Below are 24,624 nucleotides of genomic sequence, written 5' to 3' on the forward strand. Positions count from 1 at the left end.
GGAAGGAAACTGTTTCCAAGCTCAGGGAAATTTTTGTCAGTTAAAAACATATGATTAATTTAACATTTTGCAGTTCAAAAAAACATGAAGTACAGGAAGTCTGCTGGTGGATATGCAGCACATTAAGCCTTATAGTAGCTCTGCAGAAGGAAGGCATTGTTATTCTGTTACAGTTACTGCGGACAAGCGGAGCTCTGACAAACTCAAAGTTGTGATACACTTTAACCAGATATTAAACTGCATAATACAAAAAGAGGAGCATTAAATCTGGACAAGGATGTCAGAAATCTGGCCTCACCCAGCTAAAGAGAAGCATCCCTGCACCTTATTAACTCCAGCGCCTCTACATGGTGATGGTGTGTTGAGTTCACAGTGTACGCTTTCATTAACATACAGTGTTTTGCATGTAGGCCAAAACGGGTTTCCTTTTGGTCACTGACCAGAACTTCTTCCACACGTTTGCTATATTGCCTACCAGGCTTGTGGTACATTTCTAGTTGGCTTTCTTATTGTCTTCCTTAGACAATGGCGTTTTGGACTCTCTAGCATAAAGATGAGAGTAAGATTACTAGAGTTTCTTTCAACTTTCTTTGCAGCTCTTCCAGAGTTACCAGCCACCTCTTGGCATCCTCTTTATCATCTCTGCCCAGACAGTGGGCACATGGCGTGTGCTGAGATGACTTCATTTTGCAGCTTACTTTAAGAGGAAACACCTTCCATTTTGTTTCAAAAGCTGACCAAGCGGTGGAGGTTCTGAAGTTCACTGGTGTTCATTGCACAGGCCATTTGCTTACATGTTAAGGTAACACTGGTGAGAGAAGTGTATTAAAATATTATGAGACAGATGCTACCATCAACTCAACATGTTTTCCCGGGAAGTTTGTGATTATCTCAGTAGGAGAACTTTTCAGGAGTATTGAGTCACTGCAGCATTTCATTTAGCGATAAGGCTTATGGGAATCCTACCTTAGACAAGTAATTGTTAAAATTCCAAGGCCTCAATCCTCACAAATTATGATGTGAATAAAAAAGATAAATTTGAGATGACATAAATGTTATCATGCCCTTTTCCTCACACCTTGAAGCAAAATATGTACAAAGGAACTGAATGGACACTGTACATACAGTCTGTCAGCGAGTTCTGGACTTTGTTTTGTTGGCGATGATTAAGTTATATGACTCTCACAGGTCATAGTGAAAAAGAGTCTTTGTAAGTTCTCCATCCAGACATGGGACAGGCCTTTAGGGTGTGATTATATTGTGTATATGGAGGGCACTGCCTGCTGAGTTTGAGGTTCGTCTAACTGGTTGACCTGCAGGCCAGGAGAGCCTCTCTAAGAAAACAACCAGGTGCAAGATTCACGCCTCTGCTACAGGACGGCTCTGCTGGGAAAGACAAAGTACAGGTCATCCACAGGTCCAGCTCTCAGACACTGGCAGCCTTTGTACTCCTGCAGAGCGTGGTGTAGAATCTGTCAGCACACGCACGCGCACACACACACACATACACGCATACACACACGCGTGCACACGCACGCACGCACGCACGCACGCACGCACGCACGCACGCAGGTCTATGCTTGTATCTGTGTTTCTATTCCACCTCATTTATTTTCGTCTGCCTTGAATGCTTGCAACGATTTGCTTCAGTGATATCCCCAGTCTCTTAATTGGGCTATTAAACATTTTCACAGCATTTCGGTGGAAACAGCTGAAATGACACGCCATCCGTTCAGAGTGATGAATCTTCAGATAAATCAATGTCTTAAAAAAACTTCAAATTTGTTGTAAATAAGTAAAATATGAGTGTGATTAATGGTTTGAGCTTATATGACCTCCAACATGGCTTCTCCTGGGAATAAAACCAGAAGTTGTATTTGACAAACAGCTAATTTCACAACTAGTTCATAGAATTTTGCCACTGGACTCAGTAGCTATACACCTAATGTTTATTCAGAGGGAAAAAGCAACACGCAAAATGTGTCACTTATAGTGCAGTCAGTGTTCACACCTGAAAGCTGAAATTATCATCTGAGTAATCTAAAGTTTCAATTTTGCTTTTACATCTAAATTACTTCTAACCATTCATCTGAATAATTGGGATGAATAACTTTGAATGCAAATATCTATCCGGTTATGTTATTTCTTTTAGTTTTCATGATGTCATTATATGTCTTGCGGCTTTTTGGAGTATAAAAAATGTCGCGTAAATCAGCAAATGAACAATAGATGTTAAGCTAATTTAAGTGCACCAGCAACTTTCCATCAGCCGCTGCTTGGCAACATAAACTTTAAATGATCAGAGGCGAAGGAGGTTTGTTTGATGCTGCTGTGCTCAGATATGCAACTGTGAGTAATTATGATTTTTAATATGACTGGGTGTCACAAATAAACTCAAATGTTTCTTGAATAATGTCTTAAATACAGAAAAAAGGGCATCAAAATAAAGTATTTATTGCAGTGACCTCACAACGCTGCTATGTTACTGGTTGAACCTTTGCGACATTTTGGCAAGTAATGCATCTTAAAGCCTGTAAATCTACTTTTATGCAAGGAATCTTATTATTTTCATCTATAAAAAGGAGCTGAATGTTTACTAAAATCACATTGAAACTCTGGCTGGGATATAGCTGTTAAAGTAATTCACCCACATTCATGTTATTGTTACTTTCCATTCTCTCACAATCAACCACTGATGTTGAAATAAAAAAAATAAAATAAAATACTTGCCAAACTCCAACTCTGCAAGACTTTCCCGAAGGTGTGCTTCCTTTCTTTTGCAGTGAATTGTCCTCGCGCTCACATGACTCAGGACCAGATGTTCATCTCCCTCGGCTCGGCCAAATGAGAGTACACAAGAGTGAAGCAAGGGGAAGAGTTAAAACGAGACTTCTTGCACACGCCTGCAAGTTTCTGGTGTCACCTTACAAAGTGAGATCAGAGGAAGAGGAAACTAAACTGAAAATATCCTCCATGCTGAGGTTGTTGGCATTCCTGAGTTTTTTTTGTTTTGTTTTGTTTTGTTTTTTTTAGAAAGACTAAGACGTAAAGAAATATCCGCTTCTTAAATGAAAATCAAGCCCATCATAAAGAAAGGAGTAATTTGTGATTTTGTCAATGGGTGACGACACAAAAGCATGAAAAAAAAAAACAATTCTGCACGTTTATTCTGACTGATTTTTCCAGTTTTTCTATGGCTTTTATTTTCTTACACGTCTGCCAACCAATTTTAATAGCACAATTAAAATTACACAAATAATTGCGCAATTGACGTAAACAGTGGAAAGAGAATATTTATGCAAGAGGCATTCAGTCTGAGACCAAACCACATACATTATCAGAGAGAGGATTACACATACTCATCATAGACATTATTTTCAGGATTCTTTAGTGATGCATTTTATTCTCTTCTTCTCTGTTGTTTGTTTGCTATCAGCGAGGTCCTGCCACTCTTATCAGAAATGGAAGGGCCAAAGGTTGGAGAATCAGAATGAGCCTGACCTTTAAGAATAGTTAATTATCTTTCAATGGTGTTTAGGACGGGATTGTTTCTGGAGTGGCTCCTGGATCTTTTTGTCTGTAACGGCCCAAGTCTTGAGTCAATCAGAAACTGCAAAGCTCTGGAGCATCAGTGTCAATGTTCACATTGAATTAACTGAGTTTCTGGTCACAAGAACTTAAAAGGTGCCAATCAACAATGAAGCTCCTGCTCCAACATTGATACATTCAAGCAAGTCTAAAACCTGTGGCAGCCTAAGCGTCTTCTGAGTGCAAGTTCTCAGGGAAGACCAAAGCTGAGTTATTTGGCCACAATGACAAGTTTGAAGGAGTTAAGTTGCAACTGCAAAGCAAATTGATGGGTGCGTCACAGAAGAAATTCTTTAAAGTTTCCCTAAATTATCAGCATTAAAAGTGAGTAGAGCAGGCCAACAACAAGCTTCTGGCATGACTTCAACCTCAACCTTTTTGAAATTTTATGTAGTTCAGTTAAACAACTCAGGCCTGGAAACCAAATCAATGTAAATTATACAAATTTTACCAATTCTAAAACAATAAGAGAACTTAAACGTCCAGGTAGAATTTTGTTTTAAGCACACGAAAGATATGACATGCTTCCTGTGGGTATTTATCTAAATATTAATGTGCGAGTTTGTTTCTATTTCAGGATGGATTTATAATTTGGACCCTGTCCCCATATTAGGTTGTATTGAGGGAAAGCAGCACAAGGACAAAATTAAGGAGTCATTGTGGTTTTGGTTTTGTTGCTAAACAAGAAACAAGAAGTCATTTATTCAAGTAAATCCATTTCATCTTTGAATGAAATTAATTCCAGAGTCTGCTCATGAGACACTGTATAGACATCTCACACTTTTCACATTTTACACAGCTTGGTTTGGTATCAGTTTGTAAAGTGGGCCGAGATGCTGCCACCTTCTGTTTGGTACTCTGAAGCTGTTTCCAGCATTATTATGACCATGTCATAAATGGGAGACTATAACAATCAATCAGATAGGTGGCAGCCTACAAACTAAACTCGATATATTCATCTGCTGCCCGTCCCAGGTGTGGCTGCTGGTTCATTTGCAGCTTCTCCCTGAGGACATGTCCCTTATGTTTCTACCTCTGTGAGACTCTCCCCACTTCCTCCTCTCTGACCTCCCCTTTCTATTCCATATTTAGTATTTCTTTGTGCAACACTTGTGTGAATACTAATAAAAGCGCCAGTGCATTACCCTCAGATTAATGCTTGATTTCAAAGATTAAAATTCATTAAATAATTTGCTTGTTTACACCAGACTACCAGCGCTCCCTCGTCTCCTGTTGTTTACAGAAATTAACAGACAGTAAACATATCCAGCATGAATCACATCCTGTTTCTGGTTTCAAAGGCTTGCTCTGCCTTTGAAACAGGTTTGGTATGGTAGCCATACTGATGATGTTTTAAAGGCCCGTTAAAGTAATTTTAACAACGACTCAGATGCACCCACAGAGTTAATAAATGATCCCTCAGCACCTGGAATGCAGCCACGGTTGTAAAATCGAGCCTGAAACACATTTTGTGGGACTTTTGCTTGCCTTAAGTGAAAGGGTTGTATTATTCTACATCCTAATGGTTGTCAGGAAATGATTGCCAGTGAGAAGTGAACGTGTTTTTTACCAGAAGGTCTGTCTGGCCCTGAGAATATGGGTGAATTAAAACAATGTCTCAGCTACATGATGTGGATCAACACATGCATGACAGATGGTATCTCCTGTTACCAAGGCAACAAAACCCTAAATCCGCCTTCATCTTGTCTTCCCCCCTGCCTCCCTCCTCTCTTCCACTGGTGCGGTGGCGGTGGGATGGGGTGTGGTGGGTTACGGTTGATCATTCAGCAGAGCACCATGTGCTGTGTACCACTCAAATTGGTCCCCAGGGTCAAGAGGACCTGAGGCCCATCAGATGGGGACATGCTTATTAGAGACTCACAAGTGTTTTATCATCCTGTCAGATGAACGCAGATCTGATTTTGATGTAGAATGATGTGTTTCAATAAAAGTGACCAATTTTTATGTATTTTGTGTGTGTGTGTGGGGGTGTGTGGGTGTGTGTGTGTGTGTGTGTGTGTGTGTGTGTGTGTGTGTGTGTGTGTGTGTGTGTCTGTGTCATTCTGTTTGCATGTTTTTGTGTCTGTTTCCTATATGATTTCCAAACACATGCAACATGCCATCAAGCTAAGCTTGAATGTGAATGGTGAACACAAATCATGTATTTTTCTAATAAATAAATGAATAAATAAACAAATAAATACATTTTTAGAGCACTTTTTAGGGCAACCAGTTTTCTTTTTAGATAGAACAAATACAAGAAGAAAGAAGAAATGATGAGTTAAACAAGGTTAAAAATAGACAATAAAATAAAAGTGTGCAGTTACCACAGCTGTTGTTGGTTAGAAGTACTCAAGGAATAAAACTGTCTTGTGATATTGAGGAGAAGTCCAGGTAAATTCTAGAAAGCATATATTCTAAAATATTCGGTGTTAAAATTAAGATGGCAGAAAATAAAAGAATAAATGATCAAAACAATCATAAATACAATCGAAAGGAAGAGAAGAAGAAACAAAGAAGGAAACCAAAAGAAAAAAGGAGAAAAATTAAACTCAGTAACTGGTGTAAAATTTTAATTATTCACAAAAAAATAACATAAATAAATCAATTAAAATTGTTTAATATTAAATTCAAAGTGTAATGCAATTCCATACTATTACCATAAATTGAAAATAGTCATATAAGTGAAAACTAAAAGTTAGTTAACAGCCAAACTCTAGAGCTAAGTTTCCTTTCAAAAATAAGTGATTTCCTTCTCCGATAAATCACATTTTGTCTGCAGACTCACCAGAAGTTTATTTTTGATGCTTGAGATAAAGAAAGAAACAAACAGATTTCACTGAAAACAGCGTGATATGAAACGTGCTAATATGTGCAAAAAATATGTTTCATTGTACAAGAAATGCCCTATTCTACGTATAATTTTATTTGATTTTAATCTTCTTTGTTATGATCCTGCTATCGTATAAAATCTGTCACAGGTCTGAGTGTCGCAGAGGTGCTCATATAAATGGCTATTAAACAATTTGTCTGTCAGCCCCGGTAACGAAAAATGAATTCTGGCTTCCTCGACTCAGACTGCTGTGCCAGTAGCTTCGGGGCAAACCTTTTTTTTAATTAAACTACCTGTCAAGCCAAGCCTCTTATGTTGACCCAGTCCGGTAATTACTTTACATTCTAGACTAGCAAAGCAAAAATACAAAGATAATGTGACTTATTTATGCTTATGTTTCTTTTTTGTTGTTGTTTGGGGGGGGGGGGGTGTTTAAAAATTTGAATAAACAAACATTTACAGTTGTTTTCCTTCAATGAAAGTGACTTTTGCGGTGTGTCCAATAGAGGGTGCTAGAGGGCAGCATAGCAACTTACTCTTAAATCCTGTTTTCACAAGAAAGGAAATGGGGAGTCATCTTTAAATGAGTAAAATTATAGAGAGGGGTACAGTCAGTTTGATTTTGATTAGATAGAGATTAAAATAATTAATAAATTACAATAATTAACAGCTGGAGTCCATTGCTCAATAAACCTAAAAAAAAAACAAAAAAAAAAAAACAAAAAAAAAACAGATCTAAAATCAGAAGCAGGAGCTACTTTTAGAGTCATTTCCATTCACCTTCATGGTTACCTGACAAAAGCTGAGTAGATTTCAAAACCTTTAGTAAGGCATGAAGAGGGCTGAGAGGACTCAGCTCCACAGCAGGTGACTCGCTGTCATTTCTCCCTGTCACTGCGATCCCAATCACTTGGACGCTAAAAAGATTAGCAGGAGCGAGGGGAAGCAATGGAGTACCAGAGTAATGTAATTATCAAGTGATGGAGTGCCTGAAAGGTCCGTATTATCAGCAGCGAGTTTCTTAACCCCTGTCAACACCAGAGAAATCAGACCGTCACTCACCCTCTTGTGCAGCGATGGGCAAATGCTGATCTGGAGAGTTTGAGATATTGATATCTTAGTGTTTTTCTTTTAAATTGTTAACATTTGTAGGGTGAATAGGCTGATGCATTTTGTTCCCCACCACTTCGAGGCTGTAAAGACTATAAAGAAAAATTAAAACTGAATAAAGCACAGATGTACAAAACACAGCTATGTCTCGATTTGCAATCTATGCACACATACACACAGTACAGAATCTTCACCATCAGGAAAAGCTTCAGTCGCAACAAATAAATTAATTAGTAAAGAAATGTTGAGGTATTTAGTTTTTTTTATGTTTAGATAAAAAGCAAACTTTAAAAGTAGAATAATTTCTTTCATCACTTCTCTTTTTTCGTGGTTTTGTGAAGTTTCAATTATTTAACAATTTTTTTTCTGGAAAGTAACAAATGAAATGCATTTTTTTGTGGAAAAAACACAGCAGACTAAAACCAAGGGAAAAAAAAAACAAAAAAACATTTACCACAAATAGTAAAGAGACACAACCAAGTCTTCAATGAAAACATTTTTGTGAGTCCAAGTGAGGGAATCAGTCCCAGTCCTGACTTGACAGGGGAAAGCTTGTTGCCGGTTCTGGTGCTTTGTACCCAGATCAGAGTTTCCGGTAGAAGATGTCTTTATGTCGTAGCATCTTATTAGAATCTGAAGAGTCTTGGGAATGAGACACAGAGTGTTGGATTTTAGTAAATAACAGTTACAGAAAGCAGGCAATGTTCCGTGGTTTTAAGTATTTCTGAAAATGTTATGTTAGTAACTGATGTGCTGCTATCGTCCATAAAATGGATCAGAACCCTTGTTCGTAACAGTAGGGAGCATCAATTAACTCAAAATGTCATCATGGATTTCAAACGCTGAAATGCTGTGCAGTGAATCGGATGAATTACTTAAGCATCTGAATGAACGCATAAAGTATTATAAAATAGGTATTTTCTTGAACTTTATAAACACCCTCATTTCTTGATTTCAATTCATATTGGCTGAGAGTTGTGAGGCTCGACTGAGTTGTCGAAACCTCAATTGTAAATAGCTTGCATGCATTTATGTGTTTGTTTAGGTGTCTGACTGAGGAGAAGGGAGACAGACTGACAGAAGGACAGAAACAGAAAGAGGATGAGTAAAGATCTTCCTCCTGTCAGTGGCAGAGGACTGTCAGATTTGCAGTGGTAGTGCAGCGGTGGTCAGAGCCGTGTGAAGAGAAGACCATTAAAAACAGCATGTTTGTGTAGCATGAAGCTGTGGAGGAGAGACCAAAACAAGCATTTTGTTCTGTGATCATGGCTTCTCCTTGTCTGCAGCAGCAAATCTGCTAGAGTGTGTGAAAAATGGATCATAGGTTATAATCACAAATTTGTGCCTGTGCAGTGTTTGCGTGTTTGCATGACTGTCAAAAGTCCATATGAGACAGACAGTATCCGACCAGTGGGTGACTCATGCAGCGCATCATTCAGATGTAGCACCTCTGCAGAGTCTGAGTCACCATGCAGCAGTGACAGAGTAGGAGTGTGAGGGGTGGAGGGGGGGGTAGAGCCATCAGATAACAAAGAAAGAAGATATGATGAAAGAAAGCTCATGACTTTATCTTATCCTTGTCACGTGACTCCTGTTGCAAGCTTCCTTTTATTCTGATGTCTTGAATGTGTTATCTTGACATCTTATTGATATTTTTGTCTGTGAAAGATCTTCAGGAAGTCAATATTTCTAGATATGATTTAAAAATTACTTTTACATTTTTTGGCTAAGCAAATTATTACTATGTCTGTTTTTATCATTCTAATTGTTAAAAAAAAAAAACTCAAGCAATTTTTTTATTTCCACTGGAAATCTTTACACTTTCCCCTATGACTGCAGACAAATGTCAAAAGCCGCCTTACTCTATTTGTTTGTTGCCTGGCCCTTTTATTCCTCCCTCACCTCAGTCCCATGGTGTTTACCCTCACTGGCTCAACTCTTAAAGGCACCTAACATTTTATCACTCTAACAACAGAAAACGTAAAGCTCTGGGAATGGTGTGAATGAGCGTTGTTAAGTTCTTGCTGAAACTGACTGTAAGGCAGAGAGTAAATAAGGAAAGAAGTGGCTGTATTTTTCCTTAAATCGTCAAGCAAGTGCATGGTTTCTGCTGGAGATGAGCCGTAATCGGCCGCAATTTTAAAGCAATTTTGAGCCCTGATGGGTAAATGGGTAAATTGCAGGTTGCACAAAGGAGGCCATTCATAGTGGCGATTACAGCTAATAGTTTAACATGGAGATAATAAGAGACTTGCTCTGAGAATTGAGATTGTTTATCGAATGCTTTTATCAGGGTTGTTGCTGCATAACACAAGTCACAGCGGTGGAAAACAGGTTTATCATGGTCAGCTCTCACACTGATAAGGCTGTGTGCAAAGAGCCCTCTCTACATGTACAACAAAAGGGTTCTGCTGTGATGGTGTCTTTCTCATATTATCCCTCTGCTTGGAGACCACTCTATCAGATGTGTCTCACCTCTGTGTCTAATGAAATCAGGCGGACACAAAGCGATGACATTAATTCAGATCAACAAATCATCTCAGGAAGGAGAGTGGTTTGTTAATTTATTTTATTTAGGTTTTTTTTGTTTTTTTTTATCATCACCACTCTATCATGTAAAATTTGTTTCAGATTATACTCCCTCCCAGCCCCCCTGGTTTTATCTTAAGAGAAAACAAAATTAGACATTAACAGCCCTGACACCCCACCTCCTCCCACCCCGTCTCTCACTTTTTAATGAGATTTGGAGTGCGCTCGTCACCCCACTGTGAAGCCATCGGTGACAGGAAAGAGGACAAAAGGAGGCCTGATGCTCGGGCTTTGGGAAATACCCCTCTCTGCCCCCCCCCCACACCGCCCCTCCATCGCACACATGCACATCTAATGCGAGCGCCCATCTGGTGGTAGAGCACTAAGAGGAGCGGCTGAATACAACCTGCAAGGACACACGTGCACAGAAACACACCTTAGTCTAGGTGTACAAGAAAACAATCCCCCATCCCCGTGTCTTTAATGGTTTTATTCCATGTTTTTTTTTTTTTGTCTTTTTTTTCTCAAAACATACCACTGCTTGTCTGCACATTGTGAATAAAAATAAAGCCATTTCAACAGAAACATTGTTATACACAGTTCATAAAATTAACTTGACAGATTTCCTTTAATTTTGCTTTCCTTTTAATCAGCCTTATGTGTTTCAGATTATCACACGCATTTTTCATATCAAAGAAAGAAATGTAAGTAACAAAATGAATTTCATAGAAAACATATTTTCACCTCAACCTAACAATTGGTTGTGCCGTCCTCGGTACTGAGTCACAGTGGATGATTTTCAGCATAGTGTTTTTACACATTTGTTGTTTTTTTTTTAATTCTGCCTCAGGAACAACCTGCTTAGTGTCATAGTAACACAAGAGCTTTATTGATTTAATATTTTATTCCATGTTTTCGTGGTGGAATTGGTGAAACTTGGCCATTTTCTCTCTGTTTGTTATGTGTAACAACAAAACAAAAATAAGAGAAATCTATGAAAGCAGACAACAAGCTTTGTGTTCATGAAAAGCAAATTATCCTAATTTTCTAAAGCAATGCAAGAGAGACACTTATTTGCACTGCATTCGTATTTCTCAGGTCTTTGCACATGATCTTGCATCATTACTATTTGGTGTAAGATGGAGTGTGTTTGAATTCCTAATATTAGAGTGCCTCGCCCCAGAGGCTCCCCCCTTGACGAACCGATGACGCATTTCCTGACATGATGGTCAAAATCACATGAGCAGAACAGAAGAAGGAGGTGGTGGGAGAGAGCGTTTGACATTGGGGGCTAGCTAAATATATACCGGCTGTATGGCTACAGCGCTGAAGGCTGGGATGTGCAGCCTATTGTGTTTCCTGTGTCATACGGGAGGAGGAACTTGCCTCTATTTTTTCAACCAATCAGCACTGATCCAGGTCGGGGGTAACTGTTATCCTGAATGAGCCTATAGAAGTGCATTTTCTAGATAGAAATATTCTCGAGGTTTCAATCCTGTGGTGGTATGTTGAGTTCTGTCTGCGTTCTCCACGTAAAATAAAATTAACTTGACAGATTTCCTTTAATTTTGCTTTCTTTTTAATCAGCCTTATGTGTTTCAGATTATAACACGCATTTTTCATATCAAAGAAAGATATGTAAGTAACAAAATGAATTTCATAGAAAACATATTTTCACCTCAACCTAACAATTGGTTAGGCCTATTGTGTTTCCTGTGTCATACGGGAAACACAATAGTAAACTCTCAGAACAGATGGTGTTAACACAGTCATTCCTCTGTGAGCACCTTGGACAGCTCACATGTGGGCGTGTGTGACCATACAACGCAGCATAAGTTGCGTTAGAAATCTGAAACCAACACAGTAAAACTCTCTTTGCAGTGAGAAGTAGAAAGATTGCATTAGTAACGCCCGAGAGTTTCAGGAGCTGCGAGAAGTAGTAAACTACTCTCATCCGAATTTGACATGTAATCAAGAGAAATGTTTGTTGTCGTCCTGCAGCCTGCTTAGGGTTGCTGGAATGGCACCGTGCAAATCAGAGCTTTATTTATGAGCTACACCAGACCTCAGGAGGTCGAGCATGACGTCGTGAACCCCCCCTACCCCTCGTCCTGTCATTAAAGAGTGATTTTGGCATCAGGTTCCACTTTCCTAAATCCCCTCCTTCCCTTCTCATTCTCCAAATCCCTTGAGGCCAAAGCAGCACCTGCCCCTACCCTCTCTCGAACAATCATTAAAATGGCTCAACATATGTTAACTCATTCTCTCGGTTTGGGACGGACACACCCACATGCCGTATTTTTAAAATAATTTAGAGTCTCAGTTTCATCACATCAAGTTGCAATAGGTTGTCTCTTTTCCCACCCCCCAAACATTTCTGTTGTGTGTTTTAATGTAATTTACTGGTGAGTCGATGGCCACAAACATTTACGGGCCACCTCCACCCAAATGTAATGGGACAGCATGACGGTTAAGGCTGGTTGACTGTGAGAAAACAGTTTAGGGCTGAGTGGTGACACGTTTATTGAGCTTGTCAAATTAACTCATGCAGTGAACTGAGACAGGAAAAGACTCACAATAAAGCACACGCACACACATGTGTGCACACACATAGCCTAAAACAGACATAAGGAACATGTTTTTAATATTACCTGGTTCAGATGTTGTGCATCAATCTGATCTCTGAGTCACCTTACAAAGCTCCTGCAGACGTCAGTGTTGTCAGGCGGCATGCCTGTGGTCTGAACTATATTCCTTAAGCGATGAATGTAAGAATTAGAATGACACATTGTTTCTCCTTATTAAAACGAATTCATCCTCCAACAGATTACTAAGATTGAGCTTTACTTAATGCATCCAGTGGTTAATGACAAATGTGGCAGAAATACAATGTTTGAAGAGATGTATTTTGATGGTAAAACATCTATACTTAATGCAGCTTCACACAAATAGGAAACACAATATCTTATATCTCCCGAGAGCCAGAATGACGTTTTTGTTTCTGGAGCCATTCAACACTTCATTCAAGGTTAGATTTTTCTCCCCCAGCGCAAGACGTTTTCCGTGGTTTTGCATTATTGATATCTGAGTTCTTGAGCCACATTTTACCACAGCCTTCACCTAACAAACTGTTTGTTTGTTGTTTTTTTTTTACAAAGGATCCAAATCAAGAAAATCTCTAGAACAATAATAGTACTTTAAACTCTCCTTTTCACTACGGTGATGAAATGTGTACCTTAAGGTGTCTATCTCTACTTTTAAGTTAGTGTGTTGATGGGAAGAGAACCACTGCAGCTTCATATTATAAGTAGTCAGTTAAAGTGGTATTGGGCATCCAATTTGAAAATCTTCCTTTAGAGGGTTTTTGGACGTTTCCTACTGAAAGGAGACCATGGATTGGACTCAAAGCTCACTAGACCTGGGAATTGCAACCCCAGGTCTCGAATGCCACTGTCCTGCAACTTGTGAATGCATCTCTGCTCCAATGCAACTCAATCAAATAAATGGTTAGTGACCAGACTGTTACAAAACGTGCTGACATGCCAAGAAGGTAATCAGGTGTTTGATTAAGGAGTGTTGGAGCAGAATGCACTAGAGGGACTGTGTATCTTTCTCGTCTGTAAACACCTTTGGATCCCTTCAAAACAAGCTAGAGAGTGACACTGGGAAGAGGAATATTTCCTTTCTGCACTTATTACTCTAGTGACCCAGTATAAATAAATTAATGCCATTAATCAGATGAGACAACTCCAACAGCCCCTGAACATTACCTGATTAATCTGGCTAATTTGAGTCTTTTTCAATATGCATTTCTACTAAAATCATTTAAAACTGCATATTTGTGTGCATGCTCAGTTTAAAGGATTCTTTTGCTGTGATATTTCTGATTGTCCAGAACATGTGTGAGATTTGCAGGCAGAGTTTGCAGCCAGATCACAAATCACAACACGTCCAAATAGCTCAATAAGTGCTCCCCCTTCCTCTCATCTCCATTAAGAACTTGGAGTGGTCAATAGGTCCAGCCGAACACCAGGGACCGACCCTATTGATTTCACAGACGGAGAAGGAGGGCAGCCATTAACTGCGCACTTCCTGTAGCCTCTGGATCTGCTCAGACTGACAGAGATCCTCGCCTAATGATATTTCCACATCATTTTACTCAATAAGAGCGTTGATTATTGTTTCATCGTATTTTAGGTGTTGCCAAGCAGTTGAAATGCAGAAATACAGTAGGAACACACTTTATGAATTTATAAAGTACGTTTGGTTTTAGGGCATTTAGTGCCATGGTGAACTAAAAACACAGAAAACAGCCAGTGTTTCATGTAGGTAATGAGCTTTGACTAATTGTTCTGTGTAATGAAGCTTCTTGCAGCGGTGCTAACTGGGTTTTTCATTGACTCCATTTGGCACTGAAATATTTAGTAGCTAAGGACAGTTCCCTCAGGAAAAGAACAGATTAAAGTGGAAAGTGAATATTGGATTTGCAGTCCAAATAATTCATATTGTAGCTCTGTGATTGCCAAAGTGTAAATAAGTGACTTGTCTAAACATGATCATACATAAAGCAAAAAGCAGCTGCACTTACTGCACTTGTTGACACAGATACTCCAAGCAAACACAGGTTTGTTTACTTTTCTTTTATATCAAAAAAGGAAATAGATTATTTCATTTTGACATCTACAAACCTCTCAATTTACACACCAACAGAAGCATATAATCACGCAGTAACTCTGAGGCACAAAAACAGGAAACTTCTCACTATTTCATGTTGCACATTTGTCGTTTTTGCCTAAAATTGCACATTTAGACTCCAGCTGCAATGTCAGTGAACATAGTGACAGTGAAATGCTGTACAAGGGAAGGGATACACGTGGGGTTTGATGGAGGGAGAGTCCGTCTACCGAATCAAAGACATTAATCAAACTAAATGCATAGGAAAATCGGGGAGGCGAACAGAGAGAGAGAGTGAGAGAGAAAGAGAGAGACAAAGAGTGAAACAGAGAAGAAGAACAGCAGCACATCAACACATTCAGTGTGGACAACACCAAAGCAAAAAGAAAAAAGAAAAAAATCAGAAAACAAGAAGAAGAGCGCCCACCTCTCAGGTGGAGCTCTTTTTTATCATTCTCATCTGGTGAGCAGCCCGTTCACAAACGCATTGACGCTTTCTCATCAAAGCTGTTTGTGTTGGACTCTATTACTATATATTTACACACATAGATTTTCTTTACAAGTGTTTGTTTTCTACATTTAAAAACACGACTTCTAAACAAATGCATAAAAAATATGCAAAATCATAACGGTCTGTGACATCTGATCAGAGCTGTTACTATGAATTTATTGCTTTGTACACTGAGGGGTGTTTGGTATCACCTGCACACTACTGGCTAACTGTGGTGGAGCCTCGTTGTTGAGGGCCTGTTCTACCTTGAAACATTAGACTTTCGGCTGAAATAAAGCTTCATTTTGTTGTGTTCTTTTGTTTGTTTGTTTGTTTTTTATGTGCCTTTGGTTAATTGTGCAAAGAAATCGAAGCATCAGTAACAGTTGCTGAGACAAAGACGAGTTTAAAAGAAACAGAGACGAATGGACATACAAATATGTACAAATTTCACTTTGTTCCATGCATAAATACACATCCACACACATCTACATTGTGCTGACAACAGGTCTTCACAAACAAGTGACAAAAACAAATCAAGTTGGCCCCATTCAGACGTTGTCAGTGAAAGTGTGGAAGGAAAATCAAAGATGATTGTAATGCATGTTGTTTGTTCTTTCCAGGGAGAAACACTTGGCGCCCAGACAGAGACAAAGAAAAAAGCTCTTCAGACGTTCTCTCAGTTTAGTCATCTGTAGGTTGAGCAGAGTGGAGGAAAATTAAAGTAATCTAAACTCCAGTATTTAAAAAAAAAGGCAGAGGGTGTTCAAGACTTGTGAAATGTAATCAGAGGTTTATGTATGGAAACACACATGCATATATAATTTTGGTCTGATGTATAATTTCTAGTTTGAGTTCACTTTATTCTTTGTAATGTCATAATATGACTTCTCCACCTTTGTGTTTGGTTTGACAACTTAAGAAGTTTTTGAGCTTGGAAGAAACAACTTAGCCATAACTTCCTAACCTACAGAAAAATATTTTCCACATCTTAGGACACAGGTGGATGTTTTCATACCGACTCCTGCCACCTGCAGGGCTCCATAGAAAACTTCTCCCCAGGTTTCCAAACATAAAGGCAATAGTTTTACAACTGTCAGTGAAGCATAACATGTCCATTCTTACTTCCATTCAATAGTGGGGAAAAAAACAAAAAAACAATCAGAAGTTTAAAAAAGAATAAAATTTTACATAGCAGTGATTGCCACTTTAACTGTATATTCATTCTATAAATAAAAATATTTTATTCTGGTAAAATGTCGTCAGCGTATATGTAAACAAATACCAAATACTTGTGTAGGAATGTTCATAACTTCTGTATTAATCTTAACATATTAACTCATCCAACTTTTGTTTACCTTCAACAAGATGTAAAAAAAAGAGGAAAAATGATGGGAAAAAATATTAATATTTAGATTTGTGCCAACTGGTCTCAAACTGTATGATGAATAACATGCAAAATTACATTGCATGACATTTAAACTGTTTTTTACTCTTATTTAAATACATATATTGTAAAGAAAGGATGCTCTGCCAATAGCTTAAAGAAACAATTTACCTTAATTAACTGAAATATAAAAACTGTATAAAACAAAACACAAGAAATTACCCTGAATGTCATGAATGTTTAATATTATGGTTCTATTCAGTTTTAATCTCCAGTGTCCTCCTGTATTTCAGTAGGCACCCTAACAATATGCATTCAAAGTTACCTACCTCCTCAGCATCTGTATGCATATTTATTTTGCTCTGTTGGGAAGATTATTTTTTATTTTCAATAAACATTTTGAGGTTTTTGGCCCTGTAATATCACTATTTCCATACTGAGTTTGGTCATTTCTTTTACTTTTTCATTGCACGAACCCATTTTAAGGCCGAGTTTGACCATTGACATCTTGGTCCCACGTGGTGCATATTTAATCCTCAAACTCATATATATTTACTCTTTAATATTTCTATCTAATAGGTTTGACTTGAAATAACTCTTTTAAGAATGCATTAGTTCATCTCGATGTGGTTTGGCAGAATAATTACTGGAATAAAGCACATTATGACGTAATGGTTTGCAGAAATCAAACCGTAAACTGCAGATGTGCTCAGTTATCAAACTGACAACAAGTAAAAACATTTCAGTAACCTCATGTTTAACCGAAACGTTCATCAACATCAATTTGTTACTTGCTGAATCTCTAATCTACAGGTCATTCGCATCCAAAAGCCAGTGACAGGAAAATAAATCATATTGGTGCACTGCAAGGACACGCTTTTCAGAAGAGATACAATACAATCTATAACAACAGAGAATTTAGTTTCTGTTTACAGTGCTATGTATTAACATATTTCTACACTGAGGTGGCTGGCTTCTTGGATGCTGTTCACTACATGTTTAGCTGACCAGTGTGCTTTTCATGTAATCCTACAGGCTTCGGTGTGGTCAGAAAGCCTCAGCTGATGGGATGAACATGGACAAGTTTACACACAATTGCACTCCAAATAAATATCTATTATTAATATGCATAATAGTACATTTACATACTGCCAAATTGATATGTGCTACACCTCTAGTCATCAAATGTTGTATTATTCTTCTTATATATATTTATATATATTAGTAATTTTTACACTGAATTGATAATTTTTTAGGGTTTTTCTGTGCAAACAATAAGACAATAGATTGTAGCTTTTCTTGTTTCTCATTTGTTGATATTCTTAGGACTAAAACAGACGTACACTCTGGAAACTCCGGGAAACAAAGTCAACTCATGTGTCGCAAACTTCGTGTTTGGCCTAAGAATACCCTTCTTCCTTCCTGTATCCGTAGCCTCCTTCCTGTGCTTCCTCTTGAACGTACTCCTCCGTCTTCTCCCAGCCGGTTGCCCAGCCTCCATTCACCTGTGTGGTCGCACCGTAAGTTTTGGCTGCACCCCCAAAAGCTCCGTAACTCTGGGTGATGTCACCAGTCTCCTCCGCCAACTCATCCTCATCGATGAAGCCACATTTTTCCTCACTTGTGAGTTCCGGGTCGGCCCACGGCTGTTTCTCTCCAGAGGCAAAGATCCCATAGAAGACCACTCCTCCGTAGTGCACCAGGGAGGCTATCAGGAATACGTACTGCCACTCTTCTCGAGTCTGACGCAAAGAAAGAAAAATATCACATTTATTATCCAGAAAATACTGAGGTAGCAACCAGAATAAGACAGAGAGTTTACTCTCTTCTTCAGTAAAATGAATAAGACAGACAGTTCTTTACTATTTCTGGCAACGAATTTATTCTGTTCCTATTTAAACAACATTTCCTCTTGTGACCATGTGCTGGCAAAGAGAAGTTGTTACAAAAAAAAAAAAAAACATTAATCATTTATTCAAGTGACACAGTTTTCAATAATAATAATAATAATAATAATAATAATAATAATAATAATAATAATAATAATAATAATAATAATAATAATAATAATAATAATTCTTTATTGATCCCCCGAAGGGTGGAAATTTGTACGTCTCAGCTTAACCATCAACAATAATTAAAAATGATTAAATAAATATTCATAAGTATCATGACAAGGCTATAAAATCTCTTATAACCTTGTCAATGACCAATGCAAATATCCTGAGAGTTTCAGCACTCAAACTGTTTTCATTAAAAAAAGGTCAATGGATTTTTGAAGACTCATCTTTGGTGATAATATTTCAGAAGTTGAAATGCCTCCTTACCATAACCCCAATTTTTTGCTCTCCCCATAGATTCGCCATCAGATTCAAATCAAGGCTCTGGGCCTCACCAAATGTTAATGTTACTTCTAGTAAAAAATGTAAAAGAAAAATTGTTTGTAAAATTAAAAGATTACTTATTTAAGGCTAAAGCAGCCAGAAGTACGAATAGTTTTGGCTTTTTCTTATGGAAGACTTGACTTCATATTACTTTTTCATCAGATGGTTTTCCTGTTCAATTACTCTTCACACATTCTGTTTTGTATTTATTTTATGGCATTTGTAACAGACCACATGCCAGCATGGTATTATCTGTAAACTAGATTTCTATGTAAATTAGTACAAATCATTAACATCAACATTTTTAACTGCATCTGCTTTAAGATGACAAAACTCCACTTTGGAACTGGTTTCAGTAGATCAAGCTGATAGCTTGTTAGCTGACTTGCAGTTCTTTAGCTGGATTAAGCTCAATCTGCAGGTGAAGTTTTATTTCATGCAATGTCTAAAACTTCACCTGCATTGTTTTTTTTATGTTTAAACATTTAATAATAATAAGAATAGGAATGTAATTATTTCATTCAAGAATGTCAAGAATCCTTCAGGATATTTTTTTTAATCTGGGATGTTTGTTATGTTCACCGGCAGAGAATAGGGATTTACCTTGTTCTTTGTCATAGCACCAACAATTAGAGGGCACACCATCCCAGACAAGGTACCAACACCATTAGAGATGCCCATTAGGATACTGGCATAACGAGGAGCGATGTCCAGATGGTTCACATTAAAGCCTGGTGGTATTAAATGTAACATGAAATTAAAACACCGCAGACCCATTTAACTTTTTTTTTTTTTTTTTTAGGAAACAAGTTCAGTTAGTCATATTTAGCTACTGTATTTAGGGAGCTAGTGTGACAGGATGCACTGAGTAAAGCTGAAGATAAAAGCAGCACAAATGCAGACCATCTTGTTGCAGAAATAGGCAACGACTCTCAACACGTCCTCCTCCCTCCCCCCTCTCTGACTGGCTGAATGAGTAAGTGTCCTCTGAGCTGCTGCACGCCGCCTGCCTGGCGTATCCCCCGAGACAGCTTGCACTGAATTATTAAAGACTCTGGCAGAAAGCTTGAGAGCAAGAGGAAAGAAACTGATTTTGCACACAGACCTCTGGATCCTTTGCTTCCTTTGCACTGAACAAAAACATGAGCTTTGAGATCTGTTGAATGACTGGAAGGTCAAAGGAATACAGTCTAATGTACACAGACAAAAATTTCAATTTATTCATCAAAAAAATGATACCTTTAAGTGACATCTAGAATATAAGTAGGCACTACAAATACGGTAAAGCGATTTGATCAAAACTGAGCATTGTGTCATAATTTGTCTGTCTCTTGTAACACTTTTATGAACATATCACAAACCTGATATGGCAAATCCACTGAAGCCCACTGCCAGCACAAGGAAGGAAATTGCCACCCCTTTGCTATGGGAATACCCCACCACCAGCAGCAATGTGGCCTCCATGCCAAATCCTAGCAGGAAGAGAGACAGCGGGTCACACGTGCGCAAAGTACACAAAAAGCCCGGGGGCCACTCGCTGGTCATCGGGGTGCCAATTGAATTAAGCATGATACATGCTCTGCACTCAATTACATAGCTGACAGATATGAAATCAATGCACAGTGACCCACACTCAGAACGAGTCAACCTGAGAGCTTCAGGTATTGTACAGACAGATTTTACAAAAATACAAACAAACTCATCTCTAAAATCCATCTGACCAGGCAGGAAAAAAAAAAAAAAAAACATCTGTGAAAGTAACACCCTGTGGCTGAGCAAGAGAAGTGTGAAAATGATTTTTTTTTTCTTTTTCATACATCTGCGGTTCAGCTTTCTCACCTCCACAGTTCATTATTTTCCTGACAGTGGTTGTTGTCAAGATGTTCCTGCTGCGCAGGTAGTCGGCCAGCTGACCCCCAATGGGCACGATGATGGTCATCACCAAGTGAGGGAGGGCAGAGAGTATGCCCACCTGTAAATAAAAAAAACGTTTAATCATCTACTGTCCCTATGAAAACAGAACAAAACCAACTTTAAGATGCAGATTAAATCTGCACTCAAGCGTTTAAATTAGAAAAATTTGAATGCAAATGACCATTCCTCTTTTATTGTTGCCTTTGCAAACAGATATTTCTTTATTTAGTTTGTTTTTTTGTAATTATGACTGACATTGAGGTTTAAAAAGAACATTTTCTTGGCATCTGCTTGTGGGAGTGTTAACACAGCGAGTTTCCAAAATGATTTAATCACCTGTAGTTCCAAGTCTTCTTAGACATCAGATGCGTTTTCCAAACGTTTTCTGTCACACTTTAATAATATGGCTACAGCATCTGAATGTTTATGTTTTAAGGTTTTGAGGAAAAACAAAGAACTCACACAGAACCCAGAAGGTTATTTTGTTAATCATTTATAGAAGAATGATTTATCTTTTTAAAATGTGTCTTTCCATATGCCTTCTGCTTGAGTTTGGAGACATTTTTTCAGGCCTTTCAAATAAATGTTAAGATAAAACATAACCAAAGACAGAAAGAAAATAACATCAATACTGAACTGTAGAAGGGGAATTGTAAAAAAAATGTCTTGTATAATATGACTAAATCCATATTTATAGGTAAAATTCTGGCAACCACAGCTGCCGACATTTTACCATAAATTAGAGAGGTATGCTTTTTGTTTTGTTTTGTTTTGGGAGTTTTTACAGTGTAGCCTGTGTCCAAAGATAAAAACCTAGAACAACGCTCCAAAGGCATCTGGAAAGTTTTTTCTCCAAGTATGCAAATTCAGAAAATTTCTCATTAAACGTCATCAATATCAAAGTCATTTGATTGTTTACGGAAAAACGAAATGCTGAGTGGGCTGTCAGGGATATTGTAAACAAATAAATAAATTGCAATATTGCCCCTTTGTACACCAAGTTAAACTGGTTGCATTTCCCCTTATTAATAATGCAATTACACATAGAGCATGTCCACCACCTACATTAGCTGAAGCATGATTTACTTGGTCATTTAATTATGCTTTATGTTTATGCAACATGGCCCACCTTGCTTATCTCAAAGCCGAACACTTCCTCAAAGTATGCAGGCTGACTGATGAGCAGCAGGTAGAAGGTCCAGCTCCTGCAGAAGTTTGCCACAATGATTGCATAGACAGGCATAGAGGTGAAGAACTTCCTCCAAGGGGTCTTGAATTTCTAGAAATCATTAAAAATTGATTGATTTATAAATAGAAACAGACAGCTGAGAAACAAATAAAAACCAGACAGTCATTTTTATGTGCAGTTTTGATTTCTACCTCTGACGGACCCATCAGCTTGGCACTCTCTCCAATGCTCTCCTCTATGTAGACGCGCTCTTCATCAGTGATGGAAGGGTGATCAGCAGGGCTCTCGTAAGACACAAGGATCCAGAACATGTACCAGAAAATACCGAAGCAGCCTGATAGAGGAACATATTTAAAATCTTTGGTTAATCACAGATTAAGTACTGCAGATAATCTTGACCTCAAATGTGAGCATATTTGAAGGATGTGTCAACCGAAATGCCAGAGAGGAAGAAACAAAGAAAAAAAAACCCAGACAGGAGAGCTAACTGTATCCAGTCTGGAGGGAAAGACAGGGGGCTGTTTATTGACAAACCAAAACAACGGGGAGGGAAATCAATACTCAGTCTGCCTGGATAAATCCGTTTGACTTTCACTGGACTCTTTAGCTGTCAGAGTCTAGAGCTTAGAAACACCTCCGCCTGAATATGAGCAGAACGCGTCCATTCATCCATTTACTTGCCGTATACATAAAACACTGAGGACCATCCTGTGTACTGGACCAGGATCCCAGCCAGAGGCATCGCTACCACAGCACCAGCATAAGAGCCTAACAAACAACAACACAAGAACATCGACGCATTTACGATTAGGCATGGTGAACATTATAACAGATTCAGATGTACAGTTCAGCAGTGTGTTTATATAGGAAAATGTCTGTTTACCACAGAATGAGAGGGTAGCCAGGCGGCTCCTTTCTAGTGGTGGAGCCCACTTGCTCCAGATGCCGTGACAGGCTGGGTAAGTCACTCCCTGAACACACCACAATGAGGGTCACTATTAACTTAGTCCATTCATACAAAGGCACCAGCTTTATTTTAAATCACAAGCTAGTTATATTCACTTGTTTGCATACAGTTGTGTATTGTAAATATACATTACAGTACATGATATTTGCAGTATGTTGCGTTTAGTTGACTCTGAGGTACCCTTGCAGTCTATCCTGGAAAGCCCTGCCCACACATGAAGCTGAACAAGCACAATAACTAACAGAAATTAACATTTTCACCCCTGCTATAACCATGAACACACTGAGCACCTGATGAGCAATTTATGGAGCAAAGCAGGTCTCTGGATGTCAAATGTTTATCAACTGCTAAATAGAAGAAATTGTGGAAATTACAGTCTGCATGTTCTGTCTTGTAGCAGAACAATGTAGAAAGCAGTCAGTCTTTAAAGGACTAAATAATGAATTAAAATGTATTTCCCGTTCTCATTTTATGTTTAAAAAAAATCAAAACTGTAAAACAAGGAGGGCTTTTCTACGTTTGGAAATGCACACAACAGGCAAAGTTTACTGGCTTATTTTTTCAAAATAAAGTCAAAGGAGTGATGTGACTTAAATCAAAATTTTCCCTCTAATATATCTCTAAGGTGCAGGTGGAGGTGGGGGGGGGCATGCTGCTGATGCTGCGTATCCAGGATACAATGCATGACGTACGAAGAATGAGAGCTCGAATGTCCTACAAAAACAAACTGTAGTGGATCAGATCAATAATGCTCATCTCAAATTCCCTCTGGCTACATATCCAGAAAGCATGCTACAGTCAGCCCCTGCACTGTTTTGCTGGTGGATTGAATTGAAACATAGCAAAGCTACGTTTTAAATATGTTTTACGTTATTTCCAGTCAAAACGAGGAGGTGGAAGAAATTTAGACGATCTTACCTCCACGAGTCCTTGTAATATTCTGACAAAAATAACACACCCATAGTGGACTCGAGCAGCAGAGGGGATGAACATGTTGAGAGTGGAGGTGAGGACAATAGCTGCACCAAACACCCTGTAAATAATAAGAGGAAAAACATTACAAAATAATGGCATTTTAGCACTTTGATTATTACAGTAATGCTTCTTGATGGGTTTTTAGCTTGCATTATTTAACTGAGAAAGGATTTGATCAAATAAATCGGCCATGAGGTCTTTATATTACTTTTTTTTTTCTTTACAAAACAGTAAAGCGTCTGTAATTTAACGTTTTTTCCTTACGTTAAAAAATATTTTTGCAGATCATGTATTTGGTGACGATAAGCTGCACGCATCCTCTTTAAGCGTCGTCATAGAAATAAATAATAAAAGCTGCGGTGCTCTCTTACCGGTCTCACAGTCGCTTGGTAACCACAGTTTAAAAAAAAAACAGAGTAATGTCGTTTGATAGCAATAGGGTGGGGTGGGGGGATTGATTTCCAGGATACTGTGCGAAATCTTGCAAAAGAAACGGACAAAATGGCCGTTTCTTTAGCCTCTTTTTTTTTTTTTTTTTTTTTTTTTTGACTTAAAAAAAAAAAAAAAAAATTTAAAAAAACCAA

At 38.3% G+C, this 24,624-nt stretch overlaps 1 protein-coding gene across 1 annotated transcript in view; it reads right to left on the reverse strand.

The window, feature by feature from the left end:
* Window positions 1-16,056: 16,056 nt before the first annotated feature.
* slc17a6b (solute carrier family 17 member 6b) overlaps window positions 16,057-24,624 on the reverse strand; it is a 15,812-nt gene continuing 7,244 nt past the window's right edge. Inside the window, exons 4-12 of the mRNA XM_015031750.1 lie at window positions 23,984-24,098; window positions 22,982-23,069; window positions 22,780-22,866; window positions 22,290-22,432; window positions 22,039-22,188; window positions 20,835-20,967; window positions 20,357-20,467; window positions 19,599-19,726; window positions 16,057-18,353 (exon numbers count right to left, since the gene is read on the reverse strand). Of these exons, the coding sequence (XP_014887236.1) occupies window positions 18,012-18,353; window positions 19,599-19,726; window positions 20,357-20,467; window positions 20,835-20,967; window positions 22,039-22,188; window positions 22,290-22,432; window positions 22,780-22,866; window positions 22,982-23,069; window positions 23,984-24,098 (1,297 nt within the window). The 3' untranslated portion in view covers window positions 16,057-18,011. The remainder of the gene's footprint in view (window positions 18,354-19,598; window positions 19,727-20,356; window positions 20,468-20,834; window positions 20,968-22,038; window positions 22,189-22,289; window positions 22,433-22,779; window positions 22,867-22,981; window positions 23,070-23,983; window positions 24,099-24,624) is intronic.

This window comes from Poecilia latipinna, unplaced genomic scaffold (assembly GCF_001443285.1).
Source record: "Poecilia latipinna isolate Pla-1442-1.1 unplaced genomic scaffold, P_latipinna-1.0 Scaffold216, whole genome shotgun sequence".
Classification (NCBI taxonomy): Eukaryota; Metazoa; Chordata; class Actinopteri; order Cyprinodontiformes; family Poeciliidae; genus Poecilia; species Poecilia latipinna.